Source organism: Heptranchias perlo, chromosome 1, assembly GCF_035084215.1.
Source record: "Heptranchias perlo isolate sHepPer1 chromosome 1, sHepPer1.hap1, whole genome shotgun sequence".
NCBI lineage: Eukaryota > Metazoa > Chordata > Chondrichthyes > Hexanchiformes > Hexanchidae > Heptranchias > Heptranchias perlo.
The window spans coordinates 123,494,218-123,521,075 of NC_090325.1; the positions used below are offsets into that span (position 1 = coordinate 123,494,218).

Here is a 26,858-nt window from a genome sequence, read left to right on the forward strand (position 1 = left end):
TTACATCAAACACAAAACATCTTTTTAACATCTCAAATATTCTGCGCTCATTTGTTATTCATCAAACCCCTACAGTACAATACATCTCTTTACCACTAGATGTCAACATGCAACTGAAGGCCATGTTTTCATCTGGCTATCAACATTAACAAAAAAGATAAGTGAGAAATTATTACTGCCAATGTTGGAGGACAAACAGTGTGTGTACATTCCTTCATCCATGGCTTTAGAGAAGATGTTAAATGTCTGCATCGAAGTAACAGGCAGAAGAATGTTATACAAATACATTAAGAGTTTGTCTGCTAATATCAGCAACAGTAATTTCTAAAGTTAGATGCAATTAAGTAAGGGAGCAAAGATGGTAGAAAGCAGTATTGGATTCTTGTTTTCAACCACTATTCTGCATATTGCTTCAATGCTAAAATGTGTTCCTGGCTATTAAGACCTTTTTAAAGGCCAATTAATTATCACTAGGAGATAAAAATGAAAACTGAGTTCTGAATTCAGAACACATCTGTGAGTTAGTTCTGTGAAAAAGGGTAAGATTTCTAAATTTTATTGAAAAGGCTGCTGTGACTGTAAAGCAGTGAATACTAATTAATTCTTATGACAACTTTTTGCTAAAGTTCATGAACAGAAGAACTTCACCCTCTAGAAGTTTTAAAGACACTAGAAGATCACCCATGGAGCTGCTCACAAAGAGTCAGAGAATTCATTATTTTAGAACAAGGATGTTTATGCCATATATGGGTACCATCAGGGCCACTCATTTACAGTAACTGAATAAGTGATATTCCATTTTTATTAAATGGTCTTCTGAGATTTTTTTCTTTTTGCTTTGGGAATTGAATTCCACAATTCTGTCCTTTATTCTATTACAACTTTAAGTGAGCACTCTTTATTTTATATATTTTCCTTTATTTATGTATTTAATTTTTATCAAAATGGTATGCAAAATGCACCAGTTGAAGGTAGATATCTACGCCAGTAATTTGTGTAGGGGCTCTTATTTATGCCATTTCTCCAAGGTTTCTGCCGTTCATCCGCTAAAGTTATACACAAGCATACGTCATGACAGTCAGGAAAAGACCAGGGAGCTCAATTTTCAAATGGAGCCGGGGAGGGGGCGGGGGGGAGATCAATTTGAGGTATGGGTTACCCAGATGTCCTTACGATTTTGACGTAAGGACGTCTTTTATTTTCTTTTTTGTCAGCTTTCCATCTGACTTACCAGCTGATTGACAGGCTGGTTTCAGTCGGACAGGAGACCAGCCAGGGAGAGGACGTCTGCAAGTAAGTCTACAGGTAGGTCTTTGTTTGCATGGATGGGGGGGCACGGGTAGGCAAGGAGCATGGGTGGGCATAGGTGGGCACGGGTGTTGCGAGTCATGGGGGCTGGGATCAGGGGTCAGTCACGGGGGGGCCGGGATCAGGGGCGACATCACGGGGTCCGCGATCGTTAAGGGGGAGGGCTGGGAGTCAGAGGATTGGGGTTGGGATTGGAGGGGGAGGATCGGGGTCGGGGGGAGGTTCAGGAATGGGGAATCGGGGTTGGGGGTCCGCGATTGGGGGGGGTCTGCGATCAGGGGCAGGTCTGCGATCGAGGGAGGGCAGGACGGTGCAGGTAGGCTTGTTGGGCCTGCGGGGTGTACTCCGGCTTCTCCGGGCCCACAAGCTGTGCCTTTCTGAATCAGCCCATAAACATTGGCCTTCTCGCCTCCTTTCATGAGGCGTAAAAGAGAAAGCCTGGGAATCCCGGCCCCCTGGGTTGAAATTTGGAATTAGTTAAAAAGGGAGGTTTGAAGCCTCCATGAAAGGTTTTAAGGCCCGACCCGCCTCCTGGGAGCGGATTGGCCGCCCTCCCCTCATCTTGCCTCCGTGAAAACCGGAAATGGGCGGGTCTGAAATGATGGCAATTTTCAATACCTCCCTGCCCCCAACCCACCCGTTTTTTACTTTTAAAATCGAGCCCCAGCTGTTTCATTTAGCCTATGCCATATTGCCATGGTGCAACTAAATACCATGACCCACACTGCCCCCTCTTCCACCCCCAAATCTTTTGTATGCTGCAATGTTAGCAGTTACGATGCGAAATCAGGGAACCCCCATGAAAATTCTACCACTAGTGTTTTGCAGTATTGGGGAGTGGTAATGAGATTTAGCTGCACTTGGTGGTAGTTTTGTATTTTGGGAGCATTGGAGGCAGTCCTGCAGTGTGGTACCACTGGGCAGCTTTGGTAGGGTAGGGAATGGTCTTTTGGTTTGGCAGAACTGGATGGGCATCCTACAATTTGACGGTACTGCAGTGGAGCTGCAAGAATTTGGCAGCATGGGGTGAGGAGGAAATGATCTGCCATCATTGTCGAAGGAGAACCTGGAGTGTGGCAGAACTGTGGAAGGCAATGTGAGGTTTGGAATGACTGGGGTTGGAATGGGAGGTTTGGCCCATTGGTGAATTCCTGGTGTCTGTCAATAATGAGGAGAAAGTCAGGGCATGGGCCTGATAGCACTGGGTGGGAGGATCCCATGTCTGGAAGCACTTTGTCACTTTCCATGGGATCTCTGTATTGAATTTGGTGTTTTGTGATGGGTTCCTGAATGTATATCTGTCTCTCTTTCTCTCTCTCTCTCTCTCACACACACCTGTAAAAAAAAAATCTAAACGCTTGAATTACCAACCATCGTCAAAACACAGGTGATAATTAAAGCTTTTAAAATTCAACTCAGTTGTTTATCATTTGGGGAAAGTAATTCAAATTAGAATGAGAAAAAAACATTCTGGGTTCGATTTTCATGTGACTGTTTCCATCGGATGGGAAGCAGGGAAATCTTTTTCCAACTTTTTTTTGAGTAGCCTGGAGCGGTCCCTCCACGTCTTGTACCAATGGGCGGAGTGTGCGTGGCAAATGCTCTGCCCATTGGTACTTCAAAATTGTATCGGGTTCATATTGACTTCATAGGACCTCGACTTGCATGGTCTAATGAGGTTGCTGCCAGTTTCTGGCAGGCTCCTGGACCACCCATTTCAAGGCCCCTACCAAAATGGCAAAGACCCAAATGTCTAAGGAACAGGGTAGTAGGTGCTGCACTGCCATTTTCATCATGTGCTATCCCATTCCCATCCAATAGAGGGATGAAAATTTGCCCCATTATATCCTAAGTTGTTACTTATTAAAAAGAAATCAAGTGCATTCCCCTTAACATTAGGATAGTTTTTATTACCATGAAATTGTGTATGTAAGTGCTATTTGTGTACAAGTCGCTCACTTATTGTGTGAGTCGCTCACTAACCATTTTGTAAAAGCCCTATACGTTGCAGTGGTCTGTAAGCTGCTCATCTGTATTTAGATGCATAAAAATATTCAGGAAGATTTTACAGTAAATGCCTCTTGTGGTCTGCAGACACATTGGTAATACCATGGTGATTTTCAGAATTAACTATCTTAGCTGTGTAACAAGAATTTTTGAAATTTATTATCCCTAAGATTAATGATTACAAAATTCTCAATACTTTTGTACTGTACAATTAACCAACTCTACGAGCAGGGTATTAAAATCTGTCAAAAAACACTTATTACTTTTCAAGTACAAACTCAATGGGGGAAAAATTGGATAAGGGTCCGTTCTGGGTGATGTTAGCATGATGCGCTACCACCCCGCGCCCGACGGACCCTGGGCAAGTTTGGACCTAAGGGAGCACTTACCTGCAATCGGCATTCCTTTCCAGGCCTTGCACGTGAAATCAATGCAATTTGCACTTTCCACCACCAGAGAGAGCTCAAACTCTTAAAGGGAGGATGTTTCTTGGAAATCTCTTAAAGGTAGGTGGTACCTGTTATTTGCTGAAAATAACAGTCTACTGCCTGCATGGAGTCTGAACAGAGATCAGACATCGCACACGTAAAACACAGATGCAGATTCCATCACTATGTTTGCACACTGATGAGTTATGTTAAAACATTGAATAAAGGTTGAGCACTACTAAATCCCACATCCTCCAATCTGCACACCAGACCTCACCAATCTGTCGATCTGAGTTGGTACCAGCCTGTGAGAGTGCATGCACCAAGGTTCTCTGCTGATGCGCTAGAGACCTTGGGTGCAAGAGATGGACAGAAGAAGGGACATCCTATATCCGCAGTGGGGGTGGGGGGCAAGAGGCCCTCCAGACATATACTCAAAAGGCAGTGGGAGCTGAAGTCAATGCCAGGTGCACAGCATCATGAACATAGATGCAGTGCAGGAAGAAGTTCAATGCTTTGACGTGTGGTCAAGGTGAGTGAGGTCAATTGTCAAGTGGCATCTCTTACCAACTGCACCACGCACTACACCTCCCATCCCCCACATACCAATAAACTCTTTCCATCAGTACTGAACTCTTCCAATCAGAAGCTTCCTCTCACCCTTACACATTACCACTGTTTCAAGCCACCCACCCACAACTCACAGGCCACACACACTGACCGCTTTTCAACCCATGACAGGCACATCACATCACCCAGACACACATCCCGCTTTCTTGCAGGAGAATGTGGCACATATCAAGAGGCAGCAAGTGGCAGTGGCATTTAGCCCTTCGAGACTGTTCCACCATTCAATGAGATCATGGTGGACCTGTGACCTAACTCCATATACCCGTCTTAGCCCCATATCCCTTAGTACCCTTGGTTCATAGAAATCTATCAATCTCAGAGTTAACATTCACAAGTGAGCTAGCATCAACTGACATCTGCAGAAGAGCATTCCAAACGTCTCCAACCCTTTGCGTGTAGAAGCATTTCCTAACTTCACTCCTGCATGTCTGCCTTTAAATGTTAGGCCATGACCCCGCGTTCTGGTATTGAAGTCTAGGAGACCTCCAAAAACAGTTACAAATGTCTCAGCAGCCAGAGGCAATAATCCAGCCACTAACCTGTAAATCCTGCATGGTCTCTTTAAATAGCGCCGGTGGGGGGGGTCCTCCAGGCACTCTAAGACACGTTCAGATGGTCGGGGTTAAGACTGTGCATTGAGTTGAGCGTTAAGTCCCAAAATGGTGTCTATCACTTTAAATCAGCGTTGTACACAGATTGAAGCCATTTTCTCCCTACTTTGCATGATTCCAGCATTCGTTATCTGTGCCTGCGCAAACTACTATACCAAGATGGCGTCTGGCGCACGTCACGCAGGAAACATGCGTGCGCATCCAAGATGCCATCTTGGATGTCGGAGATGCCGTGTAGCGCCGAAACAACGGGCGCTACACGGCCCAATTTAGCGCCCTATATTCTTATCACACTTTCAACTGGAATTACAGCAACTCCTCAGATACAATATACAGAAGAGGCCAAATCATTGCCCTCAACTTACCATCTTCTTGGATCACCTGGAATAGTACTACCACTACCACCACCATGTCTCTCAGAGAATGCTCAATCCCATATACGTAGAGTGATTGTCAGATTATTTTTTACTCTCTTCCACCTTCCTTACCAACTTCTGTAATATTATAATCACTCTTTTGAAGTTATTATTTAATCACTACATCCTGAGTTGCCTCGTCTTTGCTGCTGTTCGCTGCAGCCTTGGTGGTGTCTTGAATTATAAATCTTCGTGTTTTTTCACACAAGATTCTTAATATAAAAATTGAACAATGAAGCCAGTTTCTGCTGTGGTGATAATGCTCTCTCTAGACAGAGAGCTTACAAAAGCACAAAATAACAGTAAACACATCTTGATGTTCTGAGTAGAATCTGCTGGAGTTGGCACTATATTGTAATAGATTGTTCATGATATTACGTATAACTTTGAATAACATTCTCAAAATACAGGAGCCCATCTCAGATGGTATCCTACAAGAAAACAGTCAAAGCACATTAATTGCAATGTTTGTGAAAGTCAAAACACATTTCTCCTGACAAGCACTCTCTCAATATTCTTTCACAGCTTTTACTAGAACTATATTCACTACTTGCTCTAATGTCAAAATGTGGGGATACATTTTCATTATTAGCACTCCCAGCGAGCTTTGTGTGGCAGGTGCACATATTGGAAATTCGGGTGTGTGCTCCCATGATTTACCTTGTGATATCTAAAGTCAGCCCAACAAAAGGAAAAAAGGGAATGGTTGTTTACAGTATCATGGTATGTTACAGCACAGAAAGAGACCATCAGCCCACTGTGCCTGTGCCGGCCCTTTGAAAGAACCGTCCAATTAGTCCTATTCCCCTGCTCTTTCCCCGTAGCCCTGCAAAATTATTTCCTTCAAGTATTTATCCAATTCCTTTTTGAAAGTTATTACTGAATCTGCTTCCATCACCCTTTCAGGCGGTGCATTCAAGATGATAACAACTCTCTATGTAAAAAAAATGTTTCCTCATGTTGCCTCTAGATCTTTTTCCAATTACCTTAAATCTATGTCCTCTGGTTACCAACCCTTCTGCCATTGGAAAAAGTTTCTCCTTACTTACTTTATCAAAACCATTTATGCTTTTGAACACCTCTATCAAATCGCCTCTTAACCTTCTATGCTCAAAGGAGAACAACCCCAGATTCTCCAGTCGTTCCACATAACTGAAGTCCCTCATCCCTGGTACCATTCTAGTAATTCTCTTCTGCGCCCTCTCTAAGGCCTTGACTTCCTTCCTAAAATGTGGTGCCCAGAATTGAAAACAATACTCCTACTGAGGCCTAATCAGTGTTTTATAAAGGTTTAGCATAACTTCCTTGCCTTTGCACTCTATGCTTCTATTAATAAAGCCCAGGATCCCATATGCTTTTTTAACAGCCTTCTCAACTTGTCCTGCCACCTTCAAATATTTGTGTACATACACCCCCAGGACTCTCTGTTCCTGCACCCTCTTTAAAATTGTACCATTTAGTTTATATTGCCTTTCCTCATTCTTCCTACCTACTTCACACCTCTCTGCATTAAATATCATAGCCATATGTCTGGCCATTTCACCAGTCTGTCTATGACCTCCTGAAGTTTGCTACTATCCTCCACATTTTTTACTACATTCCCGAATTTCATGTCATCTGCAAACTTTCAAATTATACCCTGTATACCCAAGTCCAGGTCATTAATATATAACAAAAAGGGTAATGGTCCTAATACCGACCCCTGGGGAACACCTGGTAAATCCTTGTTAATGGACAATTAAGACCAAATAAAAGAGCTTTGGTCATAACATATTCTAGGCGGACACTTCACCTCTGAGTTCGAAGGTCATGGGTTCAAGTCCCACTCCAGAGACTTGAGCACAAAATATAGGCTGACATTCCAGTACTGAGGGAGTGCTGCAGTGTTGGAGGTGCTGTCTTTCGGATGAGATGTTAAACCAAGGCCCCATCTGCACACTTAGGTAGACATAAAAGTTCCCATGGCACTATTTTGAAGAAGAGCAGGGAAGTTCACCCTGGTGTCCTGGCCAATATTTATCCCTCAACCAACATCACAAAAACAGATTAACTGGTCATTATATTATTGCTGTTTGTGTGACCTTGCTGTATGCAAATTGACTGTGTTTCCTACACTTCAAAAATACTTCAATGTAAAGCACTTTGGCCGTCCTGAGGTCATGAAAGGAGCTATATAAATGCAAGTTAGTTCTTTCCTATAAATAAATATGAAGATTGGATTAATTACCGACAGTCAGATTTCAATCTTTCGTATTCGTTGTGACTATCCTTGCTTGTAAATAACTGTCCGCTAGGATATGTCCGGTAATGTAAAAAATAACTAAACCTGCAGATATTTTAATTATTATCAAGCAACTGTATAATCCATTGTTCCAGATTGTAAATTCAAAAACAACTGAGCCCAAGAGCAGAACAATAAATGCAGATTATGTTTAAGTCGAGCCATCCCTAATTGTAAATAAACGGTTGATTATTACCTTTAATAGGTCAGTCCCCTCACTAATATCTCATAACGTAGTGTCAGCTGTGGCTCAATGGGTAGCACTCTCGCCTCTGAGTCAGAAGGTTGTGGGTTTAAGTCCCATTCCAGAGACTTGAGCAAAAAATCTAGGCTGACATTCCAGTGAAGTGCTACACTGTCCCCGTCCTACAGCAGAGCCTGGTCTTCAATCGTCTCGGATTTCCCTGCCATTGGGCCAAGACTTCACTCCACTGGGACCAATGGTGGTTGGTGTGCAACGACCACCCCACGTTAAAAGAATCCACACACAGGCATCTTCCACCAAGTAATCCTCGACCCCGAGGGACTGCCAGAGAGGGGATCTCATAACGTTCTCACTTGTATTGTCATATTTGCTGCTTTATTACATGGTGTCAATAAACAATTTTTTTTTTTATTCGTTCATGGGATGTGGGCGTCGCTGGCGAGGCCAGCATTTATTGCCCATCCCTAATTGCCCTTGAGAAGGTGGTGGTGAGCCGCCTTCTTGAACCGCTGCAGTCCGTGTGGTGAAGGTTCTCCCACAGTGCTGTTAGGAAGGGAGTTCCAGGATTTTGACCCAGCGACAATGAAGGAACGGCGATATATTTCCAAGTCAGGATGGTGTGTGACTTGGAGGGGAACGTGCAGGTGGTGTTGTTCCCATGTGCCTGCTGCTCTTGTCCTTCTCGGTGGTAGGGATCGCGGGTTTGGGAGGTGCTGTCGAAGAAGCCTTGGCGAGTTGCTGCAGTGCATCCTGTGGATGGTACATACTGCAGCCACAGTGCGCCGGTGGTGAAGGGAGTGAATGTTTTGGGTGGTGGATGGGGTGCCAATCAAGTGGGCTGCTTTATCTTGGATGGTGTCGAGTTTCTTGAGTGTTGTTGGAGCTGCACTCATCCAAGCAAGTGGAGAGTATTCCATCACACTCCTGACTTGTGCCTTGTAGATGGTGGAAAGGCTTTGGGGAGTCAGGAGGTGAGTCACTCGCCGCAGAATACCCAGCCTCTGACCTGCTCTTGTAGCCACAGTATTTATATGGCTGGTCCAGTTAAGTTTCTGGTCAATGGTGACCCCCAGGATGTTGATGGTGGGGGATTCGGCGATGGTAATGCCGTTGAATGTCAAGGGGAGGTGGTTAGACTCTCTCTTGTTGGAGATGGTCATTGCCTGGCACTTATCTGGCACGAATGTTACTTGCCACTTATGAGCCCAAGCCTGGATGTTGTCCAGGTCTTGCTGCATGCGGGCTCGGATTGCTTCATTATTTGAGATGTGGAGATGCCGGTGATGGACTGGGGTTAACAATTGTAAACAATTTTACAACACCAAGTTATAGTCCAGCAATTTTATTTTAAATTCACAAGCTTTCGGAGGCTACCTCCTTCCTCAGGTGAACGATGTGGAAAATGGTTCCATTCGCAACCCCTCATTATTTGAGGGGTTGCGAATGGAACTGAACACTGTGCAGTCATCAGCGAACATCCCCATTTCTGACCTTATGATGGAGGGAAGGTCATTGATGAAGCAGCTGAAGATGGTTGGGCCTAGGACACTGCCCTGAGGAACTCCTGCAGCAATGTCCTGGGGCTGAGATGATTGGCCTCCAACAACCACTACCATCTTCCTTTGTGCTAGGTATGACTCCAGCCACTGGAGAGTTTTCCCCCTGATTTCCATTGACTTCAGTTTTACTAGGGCTCCTTGGTGCCACACTCGGTCAAATGCTGCCTTGATGTCAAGGGCAGTCACTCTCACCTCACCTCTGGAATTCAACTCTTTTGGACCAAGGCTGCAATGAGGTCTGGAGCCGTGTGATCCTGGCGGAAACCAAACTGAGCATCGGTGAGCAGGTTATTGGTGAGTGAGTGCCGCTTGATAGCACTGTCGACGACACCTTCCATCACTTTGCTGATGATTGAGAGTAGACTGATGGGGCGGTAATTGGCCGGATTGGATTTGTCCTGCTTTTTGTGGACAGGACATACCTGGGCAATTTTCCACATTGTCGGGTAGATGCCAGTGTTGTAACTGTACTGGAACAGCTTGGCTAGAGGCGCAGCTAGTTCTGGAGCACAAGTCTTCAGCACTACAGCTGGGATGTTTTCGGGGCCCATAGCCTTTGCTGTATCCAGTGCACTCAGCCGTTTCTTGATATCACGTGGAGTGAATTGAATTGGCCGAAGACTGGCTTCCGTGATGGTGGGGATATCGGGAGGAGGCCGAGATGGATCATCCACTCGGCACTTCTGGCTGAAGATGGTTGCAAACGCTTCAGCCTTGTCTTTTGCACTCACGTGCTGGGCTCCGCCATCATTGAGGATGGGGATGTTTGCAGAGCCTCCTCCTCCCGTTAGTTGTTTAATTGTCCACCACCATTCACGACTGGATGTGGCAGGACTGCAGAGCTTTGATCTGATCCGTTGGTTGTGGAATCGCTTAGCTCTGTCTATAGCATGTTGCTTCCGCTGTTTAGCATGCATGTAGTCCTGAGTTGTAGCTTCACCAGGTTGGCACCTTATTCAGCAGCATAAACAAAATATACATCAAAAGGAAAACAGGAAGCACATTGATCATGTTCTTGTAACAACTGTGGTTGAAAAAAAGGGATTTCAGGACAAATAAACTGTAAAGATCAATGGCAGTCTAGAAATTACATATCCGGACATTTCCTAGCAGACAGTTATTTACAAGCAAGTATATTTACATTGAATACAAATCAACTTGGAATTATAATTGCTAAGGGTAATACAGTAAACAAGTTCACTCACCAATAGAGGTGTATACCCAAAAAAACCAAGCAAAACATTGACAAGCTAGATGGGGCATTATGACAGCCTGGTTTGGAAACTGACTGAGCGGCAGGGGATAGAATGTAGGGATAATGGGCAGGTACTCAAATTGGCAGGATGTGTCTAGTGGTGTCCTAAAGGGATCTCTGTTGGGGCCTCAGCTAGTCACTGTATTTGTTAACAACTTAGATGAAGGCATAGAAATCAACCCAAGTTTGCTGATGACACAAAGATAGGCAGCATTGTAAGCAGTGTAGATGGAAGCATAAAATTAAAGACAAATATTAATAAAGTGAATGGGCAAAATTGTGGCAAATGGATTTCAATGTAGGCAAGTGTGAGGTCTTCCACTTTGGACCTAAAAAGGATAGATCAGAGTACTTCCTAAATGGTGAAAAGCTTGAAACAGTGGAGGTCCAAAGAGACTTAGGGGTCCATTTACATAACTCATTAAAATGTCATGAGCAGGTACAGAAAATGATCAAAAAGGCTAATGGAATGCAGGCCTTTATTTCTAGAGGATTAGAATACAAGGGGGTAGAAGTTAAGATACAGCTATACAAAGCCCTGGTTAGACCACATCTGGAGTACTGTGTTCAGTTCTGGGCACCGCACCTTAGGAAGGATATAATGGCCTTGGAGGGAGTCCAGGTATCATTACCAGAATGATACCTGGACTCCAAGGGTTAAATTACGAGGAGAGATTGCACAAACTAGCATTGTATTCCCTGGAATTTAGAAGATTAAGAGGTGATTTGATCAAAGTTTTCAAGATATTAAAGTGAACTGATAGGGTACACAGAGATAAACTATTTTTGCTGGTTGGGGAGTCTAGGACTAGGCTACATAACCTAAAATTAGAGTCAGGACTTTCAGGAGTGAAGTTAGTGAGTGAACACTTCTACATGTAAAGAGTGGTAGAAGTTGGAACTCTCTTCCTTAAATGGCAGTTGATGCTAGCTCAATTGTTAATTTTAAATCTGAGATTGATAGTTTTTTGTTAACAAGGTATTAAGGGATATGGGACTAAGGCAGGTATTTGGAGTTAGGTCACAGATCAGCCATGATCTCATTGAATGGCAGAAGAGGCTCGAAGCACGAAATGGCCTACTCCTGTTCCTATCTTTCTGCGTTCCTAATATTTTGCAATGGAGCAGGAGCAAATTTAACTATAATATTATGCTCATTATGAAAAGTCTGCAGGAACTTGGTGAGGCTGTGGTTTGACAATACAGTAATATAACTTATGTATCAGCATGCAAAGCAGGACTAACTCCCAATCCCTCTACAAGGAAGCAATGAAAACAGTACACTCACATGAGTGGGCCTCCATTATTCCATCATATGATCGATCTATGACAGATGGAGTTACCTGGAGTAAGATTTCATGACAACTTTCCAAGGCAAACAGTTGGGGTGTACTGTCATGACTATACTTTTTAGCTGGTTCTTTTCAAAGATCTATCATCCTCCTTAGCAAGAATTGCAGAATGCCCAGTGGTACCCTGGTTTGTGAAGTCTGCCTAGATGCTTAAACTGTTTATTTATCACCCATTCAAGATCCGAGTATTGGTCTCCACATATTCATGTCTGATCCATGATCCATTTGAACTCATTGTTTTGTGTGATCTTACATTCTCACTTTAATAATTATCATACTTGCTCTTATTTCTGCAGGCAGAGTAAGTGAGCTTCACCTTTTGGGGTTGCTCCATCTTATTGTGTTTAGCATTCAGATAGGAATGTCCTAAGTTTACACCTTAGGTTGCTGATTTAACAGTTTGAGTTTTATGTATTTCAAGAGATTATGGGTACCAAGTAGTATCTGTCAATGTATGCTTATTCTCTAAAAAGATAATATCATTTTTTTGGTATCTGTAGAATCTTGACTTGTACAAATAGAGAAAGAAAGTTATAAATCCAAGCAATTCTTTGTTTTATTTGGTGACAAACCAACCAGAGAGTGTCAAAATGAGGTAACAGAAAATATGATCTCGCGCGATGGTATAGTTGGTTCTAGTCCACCTGATAAACTTAAGGTCCACCATACTTCTGCTATGCCTAATTCATGGTCCAATATTTAAAGATTTACTCTAAACTTTACCCATGTAGCAGCGACATTCAGTAACCTGTGTTGTCTTCAATTGACAATTCAATTTGATAAGCACTTTGGCGTAGCTCTGCTACAAGTTTGCCTTAAAGTTATATCTTTCTTACTCACTTTCATCATATGTGGAGGCCAAATGGAATGAGGAAGAATCTTTGATTGCCAACCTTTGATATGCTCTTCCTCTTTCATCGTAAATAGCTCAACCTCATATGCACAGCCCACTCCCTCCAATCCCTCTTTTCTCTCTCTGAACCGAAGTACTTTAAGTTTATGAAATTTTGTGTGCATATTTGCCTTATTGTACTGAATAATGCATTGAAATTGGGTTCCTTAAATATTAGGGTACAAATGATTAATGCATTCATACGAAATTCCTTAATCTGTATTTAACTGAAGCATTAACCTGTATTCAAGTCATTGGTACCTTCTGTTAGCCAACAAAGAATTGAAGTATGAATTTAAAATGTTCCTATATGTAGCATAGGCTGTGGTAGTTTATGTGGCTCACCTGACTGCTGTGATGATGCTATTGCACCATAATGTTCTCTATTGAATGATAGCTTACATGTTTTTATATGGAAGCTGACCTATATTCAAGAAATAAGACAACAAAAATGTAGCATTTTGCATTCTTCCTACCCTAAGCCCATATTTACGTCTGTCCAATTACCTGTTGAATGCTTCAATTTTATAAGTCAACTGGGGGTGATTTTAACCTAACTCGTCGGGCGGGAAACCTAAGGGATTGGGTGGAACATCGGTTTTCAAGTCAACGGAGAGTAATACTGGGTGGGGTGTAAAATCAGTGTTGCACCCGATCCCGTCAGTTTCCCAACAAATTCTAAGCACGAAGATGTTACTCCTGAAATAAAGATCAGCTAATTGCTTCTTTAGATTATATTGTGTGCTCTGGTACTCCTGGTTTTGCAAAACAAAAAAAATTCTGTCCTTCTAACTTATTCATTTCCTTCATAATTTAAAAAATATGATTAAACATGCACACATAATTTTTCTTCCAAAGAACACAGGTTGGTTACCTAACAAAAGCAGCGCTTCAACCTACTTATGCCAAAAAGGATTATATCTTATTGTGTATTTCTCTCTTCTGTCAATTTAAGTTGCTTATATATAATGCAAACTATTCTTGGTGACTACTAGCTTGGATGAGTTATTGAGGCTGACAGTAAAAATGAGACAAACTGATATCAGCAGCAATGCATTATTTATCTAGTACTGCTTCAGATTCCTCATAATGTCAGCCTCAATAATTCCTCTATACCACAACATCCAATAATACCATCAACTGAAAGAAATACCATCTTGGCAGGTTAGCAATTTTATTTACAAATTTCTGAAGCACGGATATCTTATTACGGAAGACAGATTCTTTAATCATCTCCTCAGCCAATCAGGTCATGCAGATGCCCACAGAGTAACATCAGGTTCTGTTTCTTGTTATATCCTCGGAATGCTACTTATGTTGGCAAATTGTTGATCGTTTCCCATTTTTTGAAAAATTCGAATTCCTCTGTTTTGTTCACAATATGATTGACACGTTTAAACATATGTAATAAGGAGTGCTAATAAAAATACAAAAGAAAAGCTGAGACAGTTAATTACTTTCTGGAATGCAATGTGTTCATAGGTTTTTTTAATGGAAGCACTGTTTTCCTATGTTGTTCTGCTGACAATGATGGGGAGCTGGAGAAACACCTTCAAAAAAGTATCTCCTAGTAATCTTTAGTGGTAATAAAAGAGATGTGTTTAGTGTGCCATTTCCTTCAGTAAAGAAATACTTCTCTCTACAAACAGTATCTTTTTGGTAATAAAAGGACAATTAGTATATAGCAAACAACTGTATAACAGCATTGCTAGAATGCTTTATTCTCCTAAATAAGCTACAAATCCAATGTCTTATTAATATTAAAATAATTAAGTGACATTTATATATGGCTAACTTAAAAACTAAACTGAAAAAGGATAATGACTATAATCTTCAACATTTGATATTAGAAATGGCATTACATATTGCTGATTACAATCGTTAAAGCCCATAATAATTTTCCTATTGAGATAATTGAAAATCAGATAATGGTATTTTTAAAGTAGCAGGGAACAAACCGTTACAGTATTTACAATGGTGCAAGGAATTTTCTGTTCTTTTGAAAAATGATCAAATATTATTTGATGTTTGTTGAGTTATATCACAAAAGGCAACTACTGAAAAATTAAGTTACTAAGGACATCATTTTAAAATTATGTGGAATATAATATATTTGGATGCAATATATTTGGATTTTCAAAAGGCCTTCGATAAGGTACTGCATTGTAGACTCATGACTAAGGTCAGCGCATGTGGAGTCAGGGACAGGTAGCAGAATGGATAGCAAGCTGAGAGTAGGGGTTAAGGGTAGCTATTCAGACAGGCAAAAGGTGAGACGTGGTATTCCACATGGATCGGCGCTGGAACCACTGATATTCACAATTTACATTAACGATTTGGGCATGGGAATCAGAAGTACAATTTCAAAATCTGCAGACAGCACCAAATTAGGGGGTGTAGTTAATACAAGGGAAGAATGCGTCAAAATGCAAGAAGACATTAATAAACTTGCAGAATGGAAGTACAATTGGTAAATGAATTTCAATATCAATAAGTGTGAAGTGATGCATTTTGGTAGGAAGAATAAGGAGGCCACATACTCCTTGGATATTAAGTCTCAATGGGGTAGAGGAGCAAAGGGATCTCAGGGTACAGATACACAAATCACTCAAAGTAGTGACGCAGGTTAATAAGGCCATAAAAAACAGGCAAATCAAGCACTGGGGTTCATTTCTAGAAGGATAGAATTGAAAAGCAGAGAAGTTATGTTGAACTTGTATAGAACCTTGGTTGGACCATACTTGGAGTATGGTGCACAGTTCTAGTCTCCATATTATAAAAAGGATATAGAGGATATATTGGAGAAGGTGCAAGAAAGATTCACAAGGATGATACCAGGACTGAGAGGATATACTATCAGGAAAAGCTGAACCGGCTGGGGCTCTTTTCTCTAGAAAAGAGAAGGCTGAGGGTGACCTGATGGAGGTCTTTAAGATAATGAAAGGGTTTGATAGGGTAGACATAGAGAAAATGTTTCCACTTGTGGGGGAGTCCAAAACTAGAGGTCATAAATATAAGATAGTCACTAATAAATCCAATAGGGAATTCAGGAGAAACCTCTTTACCCAAAGAGTGATAAGAATATGGAATGCACTACCACAAGGAGTAGTTGAGGCAAATAGCATAGATGCATTTAAGGGGAAGCTGGATAAGCACAGGAGGGAGAAAGGAATATAAGGGAATGCTGACAGGGTTAGATGAGGTAGGGAGGGAGGAGGCTCGAGTGGAAAATAAATGCTGCCATAGACCAGTTGAGCCGAATGGCCTGTTTCTGTGCTGCAGACTCGATTTAACTTGATGCAACATGCCATTTTAAATTATTAATACTAAATTGTCAGAAAAATCAGTAATTTATGATTGTTTCTAAGTAGCAAAATCCAAAAATAAGTTTAATGTATTTTAATTATCAAAGCATGTTTTTGATTGCTTTGAACAAATCTTTCTTCACTGTTTCTTACTCCTGAAATATAGTGCTTATACCACAATACTTCACATTTTCACCATGAATTTCATATCAGGAACAATTTATCTAATTGTCATATAATAATATCTTAATTTGAAACGTGCTATGCCTACTGCAATGTGTAATACTCTGCTCTGTCTACTGCAGTGTGTCATTGCTTACATACTGTGAAATACTATGTGGTCTTACATGTCAAAGGGTTTTGTTAAGTGTTGAAAAGGGTGATATGTAGTTCTCACCTTTATACTCAGTGTGAACAGTCATACTACGAAATCAACGTTATCCTAATTTTGCACCCTATCAGCTGCACGACACAATAAGGAAATAGTAAGTGTTTCTCTAAAATATTATCACTAAGATTATAAAGCAATATTTGTAATAGCCATCACTCACATCTAACCTGTAAATAAGAGTATGACGAATGTCGAGTATTTGCGATTCTTCAGCTTTTCGCTCCTAATTTTGCTAATTTGTGCAATTCGAGCATCTTTAATTCTGTGATCTTCCCGCCCCCCATTTAATCATTAAACAGTTGTCATTTTCCGTACCGTACCAAGTTGTCAGCCACTTCCTACCACGGTCCTGTAAATTAATGTGCTTTAACGTATCTTCTGCAACCCGACAGTTTATTTAAAAAAATCACACTTCCCTGACGTAAAGCTGTGCGATCGATCGGTTGTACTCGATCCCTTAAAGAGCTGGCCGGTTGCTGGTTTAACTCTTCTTACCTGGTAGCCTTCCGGACAAAGTATGAATGTGCAAAGTCTAAATTATCATCGAGCCAAGCTTCCATGCGTTCGTAGTCGGTGGGGCTGTAGGTCGCCATGGTCTCGGCGGCTGTCACGCTCCTTCCCTTCAGCTGTGCTGGGTTTCCCCCGGGCTGTCACTCTGCTCTCGATGCTCCCCAGGGCTGTCCTTGTCCCTCTGTATCTCTGCACGGCTCAATGCTCCAGCTGCTTGTGCGAGCCTGTGAGCGTGGCGATCCCACTTGCTCCGGTTACATTGTTGCCCCCCACCCTCCTCCCTCCTCTCCTCCCTCCTACAGCTCGAGTGCGTACAGTCAGTGCCTGAGAAGTCAAGTCACCACCGCACGCAGAGTGAGAGGGACGCCTCTAAACACAGGAGCAGGACTTTCCCCGTTCCCTCCCTCCCCTAAGATTCCAGCCGTTCGTCGGAGTTCGAGTCCCTAAAAGTTACAAGCAGCAAACGAAGCGAGGAGCACCTCCAAAACACGGATCCGGACTTTCCACCACTATCGACTGGCTCTCAGCCTCCCACATACAAAATGCAGCGTGTTTGACCTGATCTGTCATCATCACTTATCACAAACAATTCATAGGTAAGAGGTACATATACAATGAATCCTGTCAGGCAGTATCTGGCAATATTGATTTGGCTCCATTTTTCATTTTATTGTATTTTTTAACGTCTTTTTACAAATTTGATCACAATGCAGTGGCCATTTTTTAAAAAAACAATAATATATTTTGGTAGTAGCCGACCATTAGTATTGATGTGACAAAAATCGCTAGGAAAGTATCTTTTGTTACAACAATATTTACTCTGGAATCTTTGTTTTCAACATTTTTGACTGGAGTCATAAATACTCTGCTTATATGACTTGGTACTGTCCTCTGTGTTAATCATAGTGATGTCCATCTCATTAATGCATGTTTTGTAAAAACTTACTAAACCCTGGAAGTCTTCCCAGCCCTCCTCCCTGTAGTGTCTTTTATTCAGTATTGCACAGCAGTCAATCTTTCAAAGCTCAGGAGCAGAAAAATAAATGCCAACAAAGAGGCATGATTTTTAAATCAAAGGGTAGACTTAATGAATTCATGCTTCTGACACAGACCTTCTCACACCACGAGTGCATACTGGAAATTTGAGCACAGAGGTCAGCAGGCCTTGCAGGATTTTTATCCCAAACTTTGCAACCTTAGCTATCAACATGACTGTTCAAATACTTTGTTTCCCGCATCTGGATTGGACTTTCTCATTCCTTCTGTGTCTCACCCCGCATTGCTCATTCCCTGACTCTCACTTCCTCTTCTTTCCTGGTCTCACTCTCTCTCTCCTCTCATTCTCTCTCTGCCTTTCTCTCTCTCAAACCCTCTCTCTCAATCTGTCTCATTATCTCCATCGTTCTGACTGTCTTTGTTATCACTCCTTCTCTCCCACACTCTTAACATCTCCCATTCTTTCTTTTCCTTCCTTACTCCTTCGCTCCCTTTCATTCCCTCTATTCACAACATCTGTCTCTCATATTCTCTCTCATTACATCTGACATTCCCTCTCTCCTTGTCTTTGTGATTCTCTCAGTCCTTTTTTTCTCTTTGCCATACTCTGTTCTTTTCTTTCTCATCCCCTCTCTGTTTCATTCCTTCTTTCTCATTCCCCATCTCAATCTCTTTATCCCTCACTTTCATTGTCTCTTTGCTTCTCACTTCCTATTTTCTCTCATTTCCTGTCTACTTTGCTTTCCTCTTGTCTTTCTCATTCTCTCTCATTTGTTGTCTTGTCTTTCTTGTTCCTCTCTCCCTGTTATGCTTTCAGTTCCTCTCTTGCCTCTCTCATTTCATCTTTCCTCTCTTTCATTCTCCCTCTCTCTCATTGTCTCTCTATTTCCTTCATTCTTTCTCTCCTTCCCCTTTCTCATTCTATCTTTCCTTGACTTTCTCATTTTCCCTTTCCTCTCTTAACATCTCCCATTCTTTCTTTTCCTTCCTTACTCCTTCGCTCCCTTTCATTCCCTCTATTCACAATATCTGTCTCTCATATTCTCTCTCATTACATCTGACATTCCCTCTCTCCTTGTCTTTGTGATTCTCTATCATTGTCTCTCTTTCATTCCCTTCCCCCTTCCCCCTTTCTCTCATATTATCTTTCCTTAACTCTCTCATTCTCTCTTTCCTTATCCCATTTCATCTTACTCAGTCAGCAGTGGCTCATTTGGCACCCTTGCCTCTGAGGTAGAAGGTTAAGGGCTCAAGTCCTACTGCAGATTTGAGAACAAAATCTAGGCTTACATTCTAGTGCAGTACTGAGGGAGTGTTGCATTGTTGGAGGTGCAATCTGTCAGATGAGACATTAAACTGAGGCCCCATCTGCCCTCTCAGGTGGATGTAAAAGATCCCATGGCATTATTTCAAAGAAGAGCAGGGGAGTTGTCCCTGGTGTCCTGACCAATATTTATCCCTCAACCAACATCATTAAAAACAGATTATCTGGTCATTATCACATTGCTGATTGTGGGAGCTTGCTGTGTGCAAAATTGGCTGCTACATTTCCTACATTACTAGATTTAAAGTAATTGGTAGAAGGATTAGAGGGGAGCTAAGGAGAATTTCTTCTCACTCAGAGGGTGGTGGGGGTCTGGAACTCACTGCCTGAAAGGGTGGTAGAGGCAGAAACCCTCAACTCATTTAAAAAGTACTTGGATATGCACTTGAAGTTTGGTAACCTACAGGGCTACAGACCAAGTGCTGGAAAGTGGAATTAGGCTGGATAGCTCTTTTTTGGCCGGCACAGACACGCTGGCTGAATGGCTTCCTTCTGTGCCATAACTTTATATGATTCTATGATTACAACTGTGACAATACTTCATTGACTGTAAAGCTCTTTGGATATCCTGAGGTTGTGAAAAGTGCTATATAAGTTCAAGTCTTTCTTTTCTCATTGCCTCTCTTCCCCTTTCTCCTCCAACCTCTTTCATACTTAATGATGGCATCTCTTTGTCTTCTAGACTCAACTGATGCCTCTAAGTCAGGTGATACCGTCTAGCTTTTTCTCTGCTACAGAGGCCCACAGCACTGAAGGTTTCTGTTTGTGGTGTTGCTCTCCATTTGCTCCTTTGTTGGTCTCCAGACCGATTGTTTAAAAGCTGAATGGGGGTCCCCTGCAGAATATTGTGATGCATTCAAGCTAAAAATAGATGAATCAAAAATTATTCCAGAAATATTCAAACTAGTCCATTCCAGAATTATTTGTGAAAACCCTTTTCCAAATGGTCCTTGCTTGTGGTAAAAACTGTTTCAACTATCAAGAAAATTTGGAATTTCACCTCTAAATGATATTTGGTTAAAAAAAAGTCACTGTAGAACTGTACAAGAAAAAGTGACCTAACTCCGGAAAGGGTGAGATAGTCTCAGTGTACCCCTGTCTGGCTTTGCTACCCTCATCCTTTATTTGCCCCAAACCTGAAGTGTATTAAATATGCACAATTGGGTCATCAACATACTGTCCTGTAAATGACATGTTAAGAATATACACCAGTACCAATGAATGTGAAAACCAGCATTCTACTTTTTCTGTTGTTAAAAAAATGATACTTTTAAATTAAAATATTTGTTAATACCTGGTCTGTTCATTTTTAAATATTTGCCAGTTTCTTGTTTCAACTCTTAATCTGTTTGTAACGTATTGTGCCTTGAAATAAAACGTGGGTAAAAAACTCAATTTTCCATCAGATATCAAGGACAGAATATGCTCACATTTTCACTTTTGGTGAATTAAAATGCATTCTAATAGAAGAATCCCAGTTACCTAATCTCACTTTTACTGATATCTACCATGACAAAGCAGCCCGCATAGATTGTAACATAGATTGGAAAGTCCATTTTTTTCCCGAGTGTCTCCAGTTTCCTCAAATCACAAAGGCAATGCATGTTTTAACTATATAGTTCAGAACTTTGACCTACTCTATTTTTTGTCCTCTCCAAAAACAACTTTTTGATTGAGAGACAGCTGAACAAATGATGGAAGTTTTCAACCTGAAGATTGGGCACATTTACCATTCTAAATTTTTTTCTAGAGCCCATCTCCATCAGATAGGACATAAATTATATTCTCATATTTTGTCACACACAGAATTATGCCTTCAGGGCATTTTTTGTAAATGCTTAAGTGGGAGAGAGAGAAAAAGAACAGAACAGAAATGTAGCAAAAAAGTTCAAAACAAAAACACAATCATTAATATCCATGGTAGCAGATTGGAGATTCTTGGGTGTGCTAGATTGCAATTTAGACAGCAGAGCCTAGTGCCAAACTCATTATTGAACATTAAAGTTTAAAAACTGTAAATTGGATATTATGAAAATTTTTTATTTTTTAATCCCACCTAAAGGAATCAACTTAAAACAGTTTTCAAACAGTTTACTTTGTGACAACCTACTAGCAATCTTGTTGAAATCAAGAAAGTAACAGCCAGTACTTGGGATAAGAATATTTTGATTTCTATCTTCATAGTGTGTTGTAACATAGATGTGAGGAGAGCACTAGCAGTAAATAATACATATGTTACAATAAATTAAACATAAATATAGATTAGCCCGATTAGAATGGAAGAAAAGGATACCTACTTTTTTGTAGCTGATCCTGCGCTTTGTTATTTCTGCATCTCCGATATTGGGACAGCTGGATGAGACAGCTGAACAAAGCATTCAAAAAGCCACACTTCAGTCACAGAAGAGGCGCATGTGGCTCATGACTGCCAGCTGACCACCCCTGGTGTATTGTTAATAGAGACATATTAATTTTTTAAAAACACAAAGAACTGCAAGTAGTAAAGATTGGATATTTTACTTTCTGCTTTCTTTCACTCTCTGTACTACTGGTTTCAACCTGTTCTCTCTGATTATATATTTAAGCAGATCATATAAATCAAATAAATCTCTACAGGATGCATCAATTTCAGAACATTCTTAAAGCAACATTACTAATATACTTGGCATTACATACCTCCTTATTTTTTTAAACTGACTAAAATCTCCTAAACTAATTTTAAGTAACACATTACAAGGTCACAAGATATTTATGGATGAGGCAGGCCATTCAGCCCATCTTAGTTTATCAATCCAGAATTTTTTCTTATTCATGCATGAGATGAGGGCGTCGCTGGCAAGGCCAGCATTTATTGCCCATCCCTAATTGCTTTTGAGAAGGTGGCGGTGAGCAGCCTTCTTGGACCGCTGCAGTCCATGTGGTGAAGGTACTCCTATAGTGCTGTTAGGTGGGGAGTTCCAGGATTTTGACCCAGCGACGATGAAGGAATGGCGATATATTTCCAAGTCAGGACGGTGTGGTGGTGTCCCCATGCGCCTGCTGGCCTTGTCCTTCTAGGTGGTAGAGGTGCTATCGAAGAAGCCTTGGCGAGTTGCTGCGGGGCATCTTGTAGATGGTACCCACTGCAGCCACAGTGCACCAGTGGTGGAGGGAGTGAACGTTTTAGGTGGTGGATGGAGTGCCAATCAAGCGGGCTGCTTTGTCCTGGATGGTATCGAGCTTCTTGTGTGTTGTTGGTGCTGCACTCGTTCCAGGCAAGTGGAGAGTATTCCATCACACTCCTGACTTGTGCCTTGTAGATGGTGGAAAAGCTTTGGGGAGTCGTGGGTGAGTCACTCACCACAGAATACCCAGCCTCTGATCTGCTCTTGTAGCCACGGTATTTATATGGCTGGTCCAGTTAATTTTCTGGTCAATGGTGACCCCCAGGATGTTTATGGTGGAGGATTTGGCGATGGTAATGCCGTTGAATGCCAAGGGGAGGTGGTTAGACTTTCGTGTTGGAGATGGTCATTGTCTGGCACTTGTGTGGCATGAATGTTACTTGACACTTATCAGCCCAAGCCTGGATGTTGCCAGGTCTTGCTGCATGCTGGCACAGACTGCTTCATTATCTGAGCAGTTGCGAATGGAACTGAATATTGTGCAATCATCAGCGAATATCCCCACTTCTGACTTTATGATAGAAGGAAGGTCATTGATGAAGCAGCTGAAGATGGTTGGGCCTAGGACACTGCCTTGAGGAACTCCTGCAGTAATGTCCTGGGACTGAGATGATTGGCCTCCAGCAACCACTGCCATCTTCCTTTGTGCTAGGTATGACTCCAGCCACTGGAGAGTTTTCCCCTTGATTTCCAATGACTTCAATTTTAATAGGGCTCCTTGATGCAACACTCGGTCAAATGCTGCCAGTGTTGTAGCTGTTCTAGAACAGCTTGGCTAGAGGCGCGGCTAGTTCTGGAGCACAAGATTTCAGTACTGTTAGTACAGATCATTGAAGTGTCATGCACAGGAGCAGAAAATAATCAATAAGGCTAATGGAATGCTGGCCTTTTTATCTAGGGGACTAGAGTGCAAGGGGGCAGAAGTTATGCTGCAGCTATACAAAACCCTGGTTAGACCGCACCTGGAGTACTGTGAGCAGTTCTGGGCACCGCACCTTCGGAAGGACATATTGGCCTTGGAGGGAGTGCAGCGTAGGATTACTAGAATGATACCCAGACTTCAAGGGTTAAGTTACGAGGCGAGATTACACAAATTGGTGTTGTATTCTCTAGAGTTTAGAAGGTTAAGGGGTGATCTGATCGAAGTTTATAAGATATTATGGGGGACAGATAGGGTGGATCGAGAGAAACTATTTCTGCTGGTTGGGGATTCTAGGAGTAGGGGGCACAGTCTAAAAATTAGAGCCAGACCTTTCAGGAGTGAGATTAGAAAACATTTCTACACACAAAGGGTGGTAAAAGTTTGGAACTCTCTTCCGCGAACGACAATTGATACTAGCTCAATTGCTAAATTTAAATCTGAGATAGATAGCTTTTTGGCAACCAAAGGTATTAAGGGATATGGGCCAAAGGCAGGTATATGGAGTTAGATCACAGATCAGCCATGATCTGATCAAGTGACGGAGCAGGCTCGAGGGACTGAATGGCCTACTCTTGTGCCTGTATTCCTATGTACAGCCGGGATGTTGTCAAGGCCCATAGCCTTTGCTGTATCCAATGCACTCAGCCGTTCCTTGATATCACGTGGAGTGAATCGAATTGGCTAAAGACTGGCTTCTGTGATGGTGGGGTTCTCGAGAGGAAACCGAGATGGATCATCCACTCGGGATATGGGCCAAAGGCAGGTATATGGAGTTAGATCACAGATCAGCCATAATCTTATCAAATGGCGGGGCAAGCTCGAGGGTCTGAGTGGCCTACTCCAGTTCCTATGTTCCACTTCTGGCTGAAGATGGTTGCAAACACTTCAGCCATGTCTTTTGCACTCACGTGCTGGGCTCTGCCATCATTGAGGATGGGGATGTTCACAGATCCTCCTCCTCCCGTTAGTTGTTTAATTGTCCACCACCATTCACGGCTGGATGTGGCAGGACTGTAGAGCTTTGATCTGATCCATTGGTTGTGGGATCACTTAGCTCTGTCTTTAACATGTTGCTTCCGCTGTTCAGCATGCAAGTAGTCCTGTGTTGAAGCTTCATCAGGTTGGCACCTCATTTTTAGGTACACCTGTGCTGTTCCTGGCATGCTCTTCTACACTCTTCGTTGAACCAGGGTTGATCCCCTGGCTTAATGGTAATGGTAGAGTGAGGAATATGCCGGGCCATGACGTTACAGATTGTGCTAGAATATAATTCTGATGTTGCTGATGGCCCACAGCACCTCATGGATGCCCAGTTTTGAGCTGCTAGATCTGTTCTGAATCTATCCCATTGAACACGGTGGTAGTGCCACACAACACGATGGACGCTGTCCTCAGTGTGAAGACGGGATTTTGTCTCCACAAGGACTGTGTGGTGGTCACTCCTACCAATACTGTAATGGACAGAAACATCTGCGACAAGTAGATTGGTGAGGATGAGGTCAAGTAGGTTTTTCCCCCGTGTTGATTCTCTCACCACCTGCCGCAGGCCCAGTCTGGCAGCTATGTCCTATCGGACTCGGCCAGCTCGGTCAGTAGTGGTGCTGCCGAGCCACTTTCGGTGGCTGAATGATCCTAAAGACCCCCATTTAAGCATCCAATTATTTCCTAAAACATTCTACTGCTTTCATCATTACTCTTCCTCGAAATCTATTCCATATGTTGACCACTTGTGTATAAAGAAGAATTTCTTGACATCAGTTCTAAATTTACCTTTTAATAGTTTGAATCTGTGACTCCTCATCCTACTGTCACAACTTAACTTAAAGTAATATCCCAGATTTACCATTTCCATTCTCTTAACTATCTTATATACATCTTTAAAATCACCTCTGATGTCTTTCTCCAGGCTGAAAAGCCCAAGTTTCTCCAGCCTTTCCTCTTTCCTCATCACACAAACTCTGACACAGCTTTGCAGCTCTTTCTCTGCACTGACTTCAGCACTTAGATATCTCCCTTGTGTGTTGGTGACTAGAACTCGATGTAGTACTCAAGTGCAGTCTGACTAGAGCACTAGAGCAGTTTGGTCATAACTTCCTCTGATTTGTATTCTATTGTTTTGGTTTTGTAGTTCAACATTCAATTGGTTCTGTTGAGCGTTACTTTGCATTGGTTGAACATTTTGATTATTGAGGCTCCTAGGCATCATCCATTGCTATTTCAACACTATTCACGCTTACTTTTAAACCTTTTGAACTGACATTAAATAACACAGGAGTTTATGATATATAGGGGTAAAAATTTGTCTACACTTATTTTTGGGCCCAGAATCGCACTGGACTTCAATGGAGGAGAAAATTGGGTACAGTGTAACACTGGCTGTCAACTTACCCGTTTCGTGTTACTAGACCAATTTCATCCCCAAAACATCCACAGTGCCTGGTGAAGCCCAACAGATTCCTTACTTCAGTGGAGTTCTTCGACTCACTAGCATGATTTATGTCAGCTACCTTCTTTAGATACCGATTTTTCGGAAAAGACATAACCGAAGAATTCTAAGGGTACATTCAGTGATTCTGGCTAAAAAGCCCAAGGCACTCACTGGCAGAATGATTAGGTTGCCTTGCCGTACGTTGCAAGACCAGCTCATAAATTATGATGTGATCTGTGTGCAGGCAGCAAGATGAAGTGGGACCGCATATTATCCTTATATGCTGCCACATATCTTTAATTGGCTGCGTTCCACACACAGGATCACTAAATCTACGCTCTAGAGTCTTCTTATTATATTCACATTTGTTTCTGTATAGATATAGATTGTTTTCTCGTAGCTTTGGATCACTGCTTTGAGTTAGCTATATTCTCCTTGGGTTACGTCAAATACCAATAGGGCATCCCTGATACTGACCACTCCAGGTATCACAGAGTGTGTCTCTGATGACATGCTAGAAATTGTCAGTAGCTGATTTTTTTTCTTTCAGCTAAAATGTCTGGCATGCACAGAAACCTGTCAGCATGCTTAAGAATCTCCAAGGTACTAAAATATCCACAACAGGTAGAGTTTATGTTTGTCTGATACTGTATGCACATTCAGGGCAACACATAGCCCGATCTTGCTAAGATGCTTCAGCATCAGTACCATAGCAATAGGCGAGACTCAGGCTGTTGGGCCTCGTGCTTTTTCAATGATCTTTAGGGCTTCCATTACTGTCATTTGTTCTTCAACCAATTGGCTGGACGGAGTCACAAAATGGAGGTGGGATCCCTGCCCCCTTTAGCTCCTGTCTAATTTTTCACCATCATTT

The 26,858-nt window shown here is 42.0% G+C and overlaps 1 protein-coding gene and 1 long non-coding RNA gene across 3 annotated transcripts in view; one reads left to right on the plus strand and one right to left on the minus strand.

The window, feature by feature from the left end:
* pde5ab (phosphodiesterase 5A, cGMP-specific, b) overlaps positions 1–17,388 on the minus strand; it is a 137,102-nt gene extending 119,714 nt beyond the window's left edge. The window contains exon 1 of the mRNA XM_067990869.1: positions 17,136–17,388. Coding sequence (XP_067846970.1) covers positions 17,136–17,233 — 98 coding nt within the window. The 5' untranslated portion in view covers positions 17,234–17,388. The remainder of the gene's footprint in view (positions 1–17,135) is intronic.
* Positions 17,389–17,485: 97 nt separating this feature from the next.
* The window catches only part of LOC137342694 (uncharacterized), a 36,128-nt gene continuing 26,755 nt past the window's right edge, over positions 17,486–26,858 (plus strand). For both annotated transcript variants that reach the window (XR_010967329.1, XR_010967331.1), the window contains exon 1: positions 17,486–17,746. This is a non-coding gene — a long non-coding RNA (uncharacterized lncRNA). The remainder of the gene's footprint in view (positions 17,747–26,858) is intronic.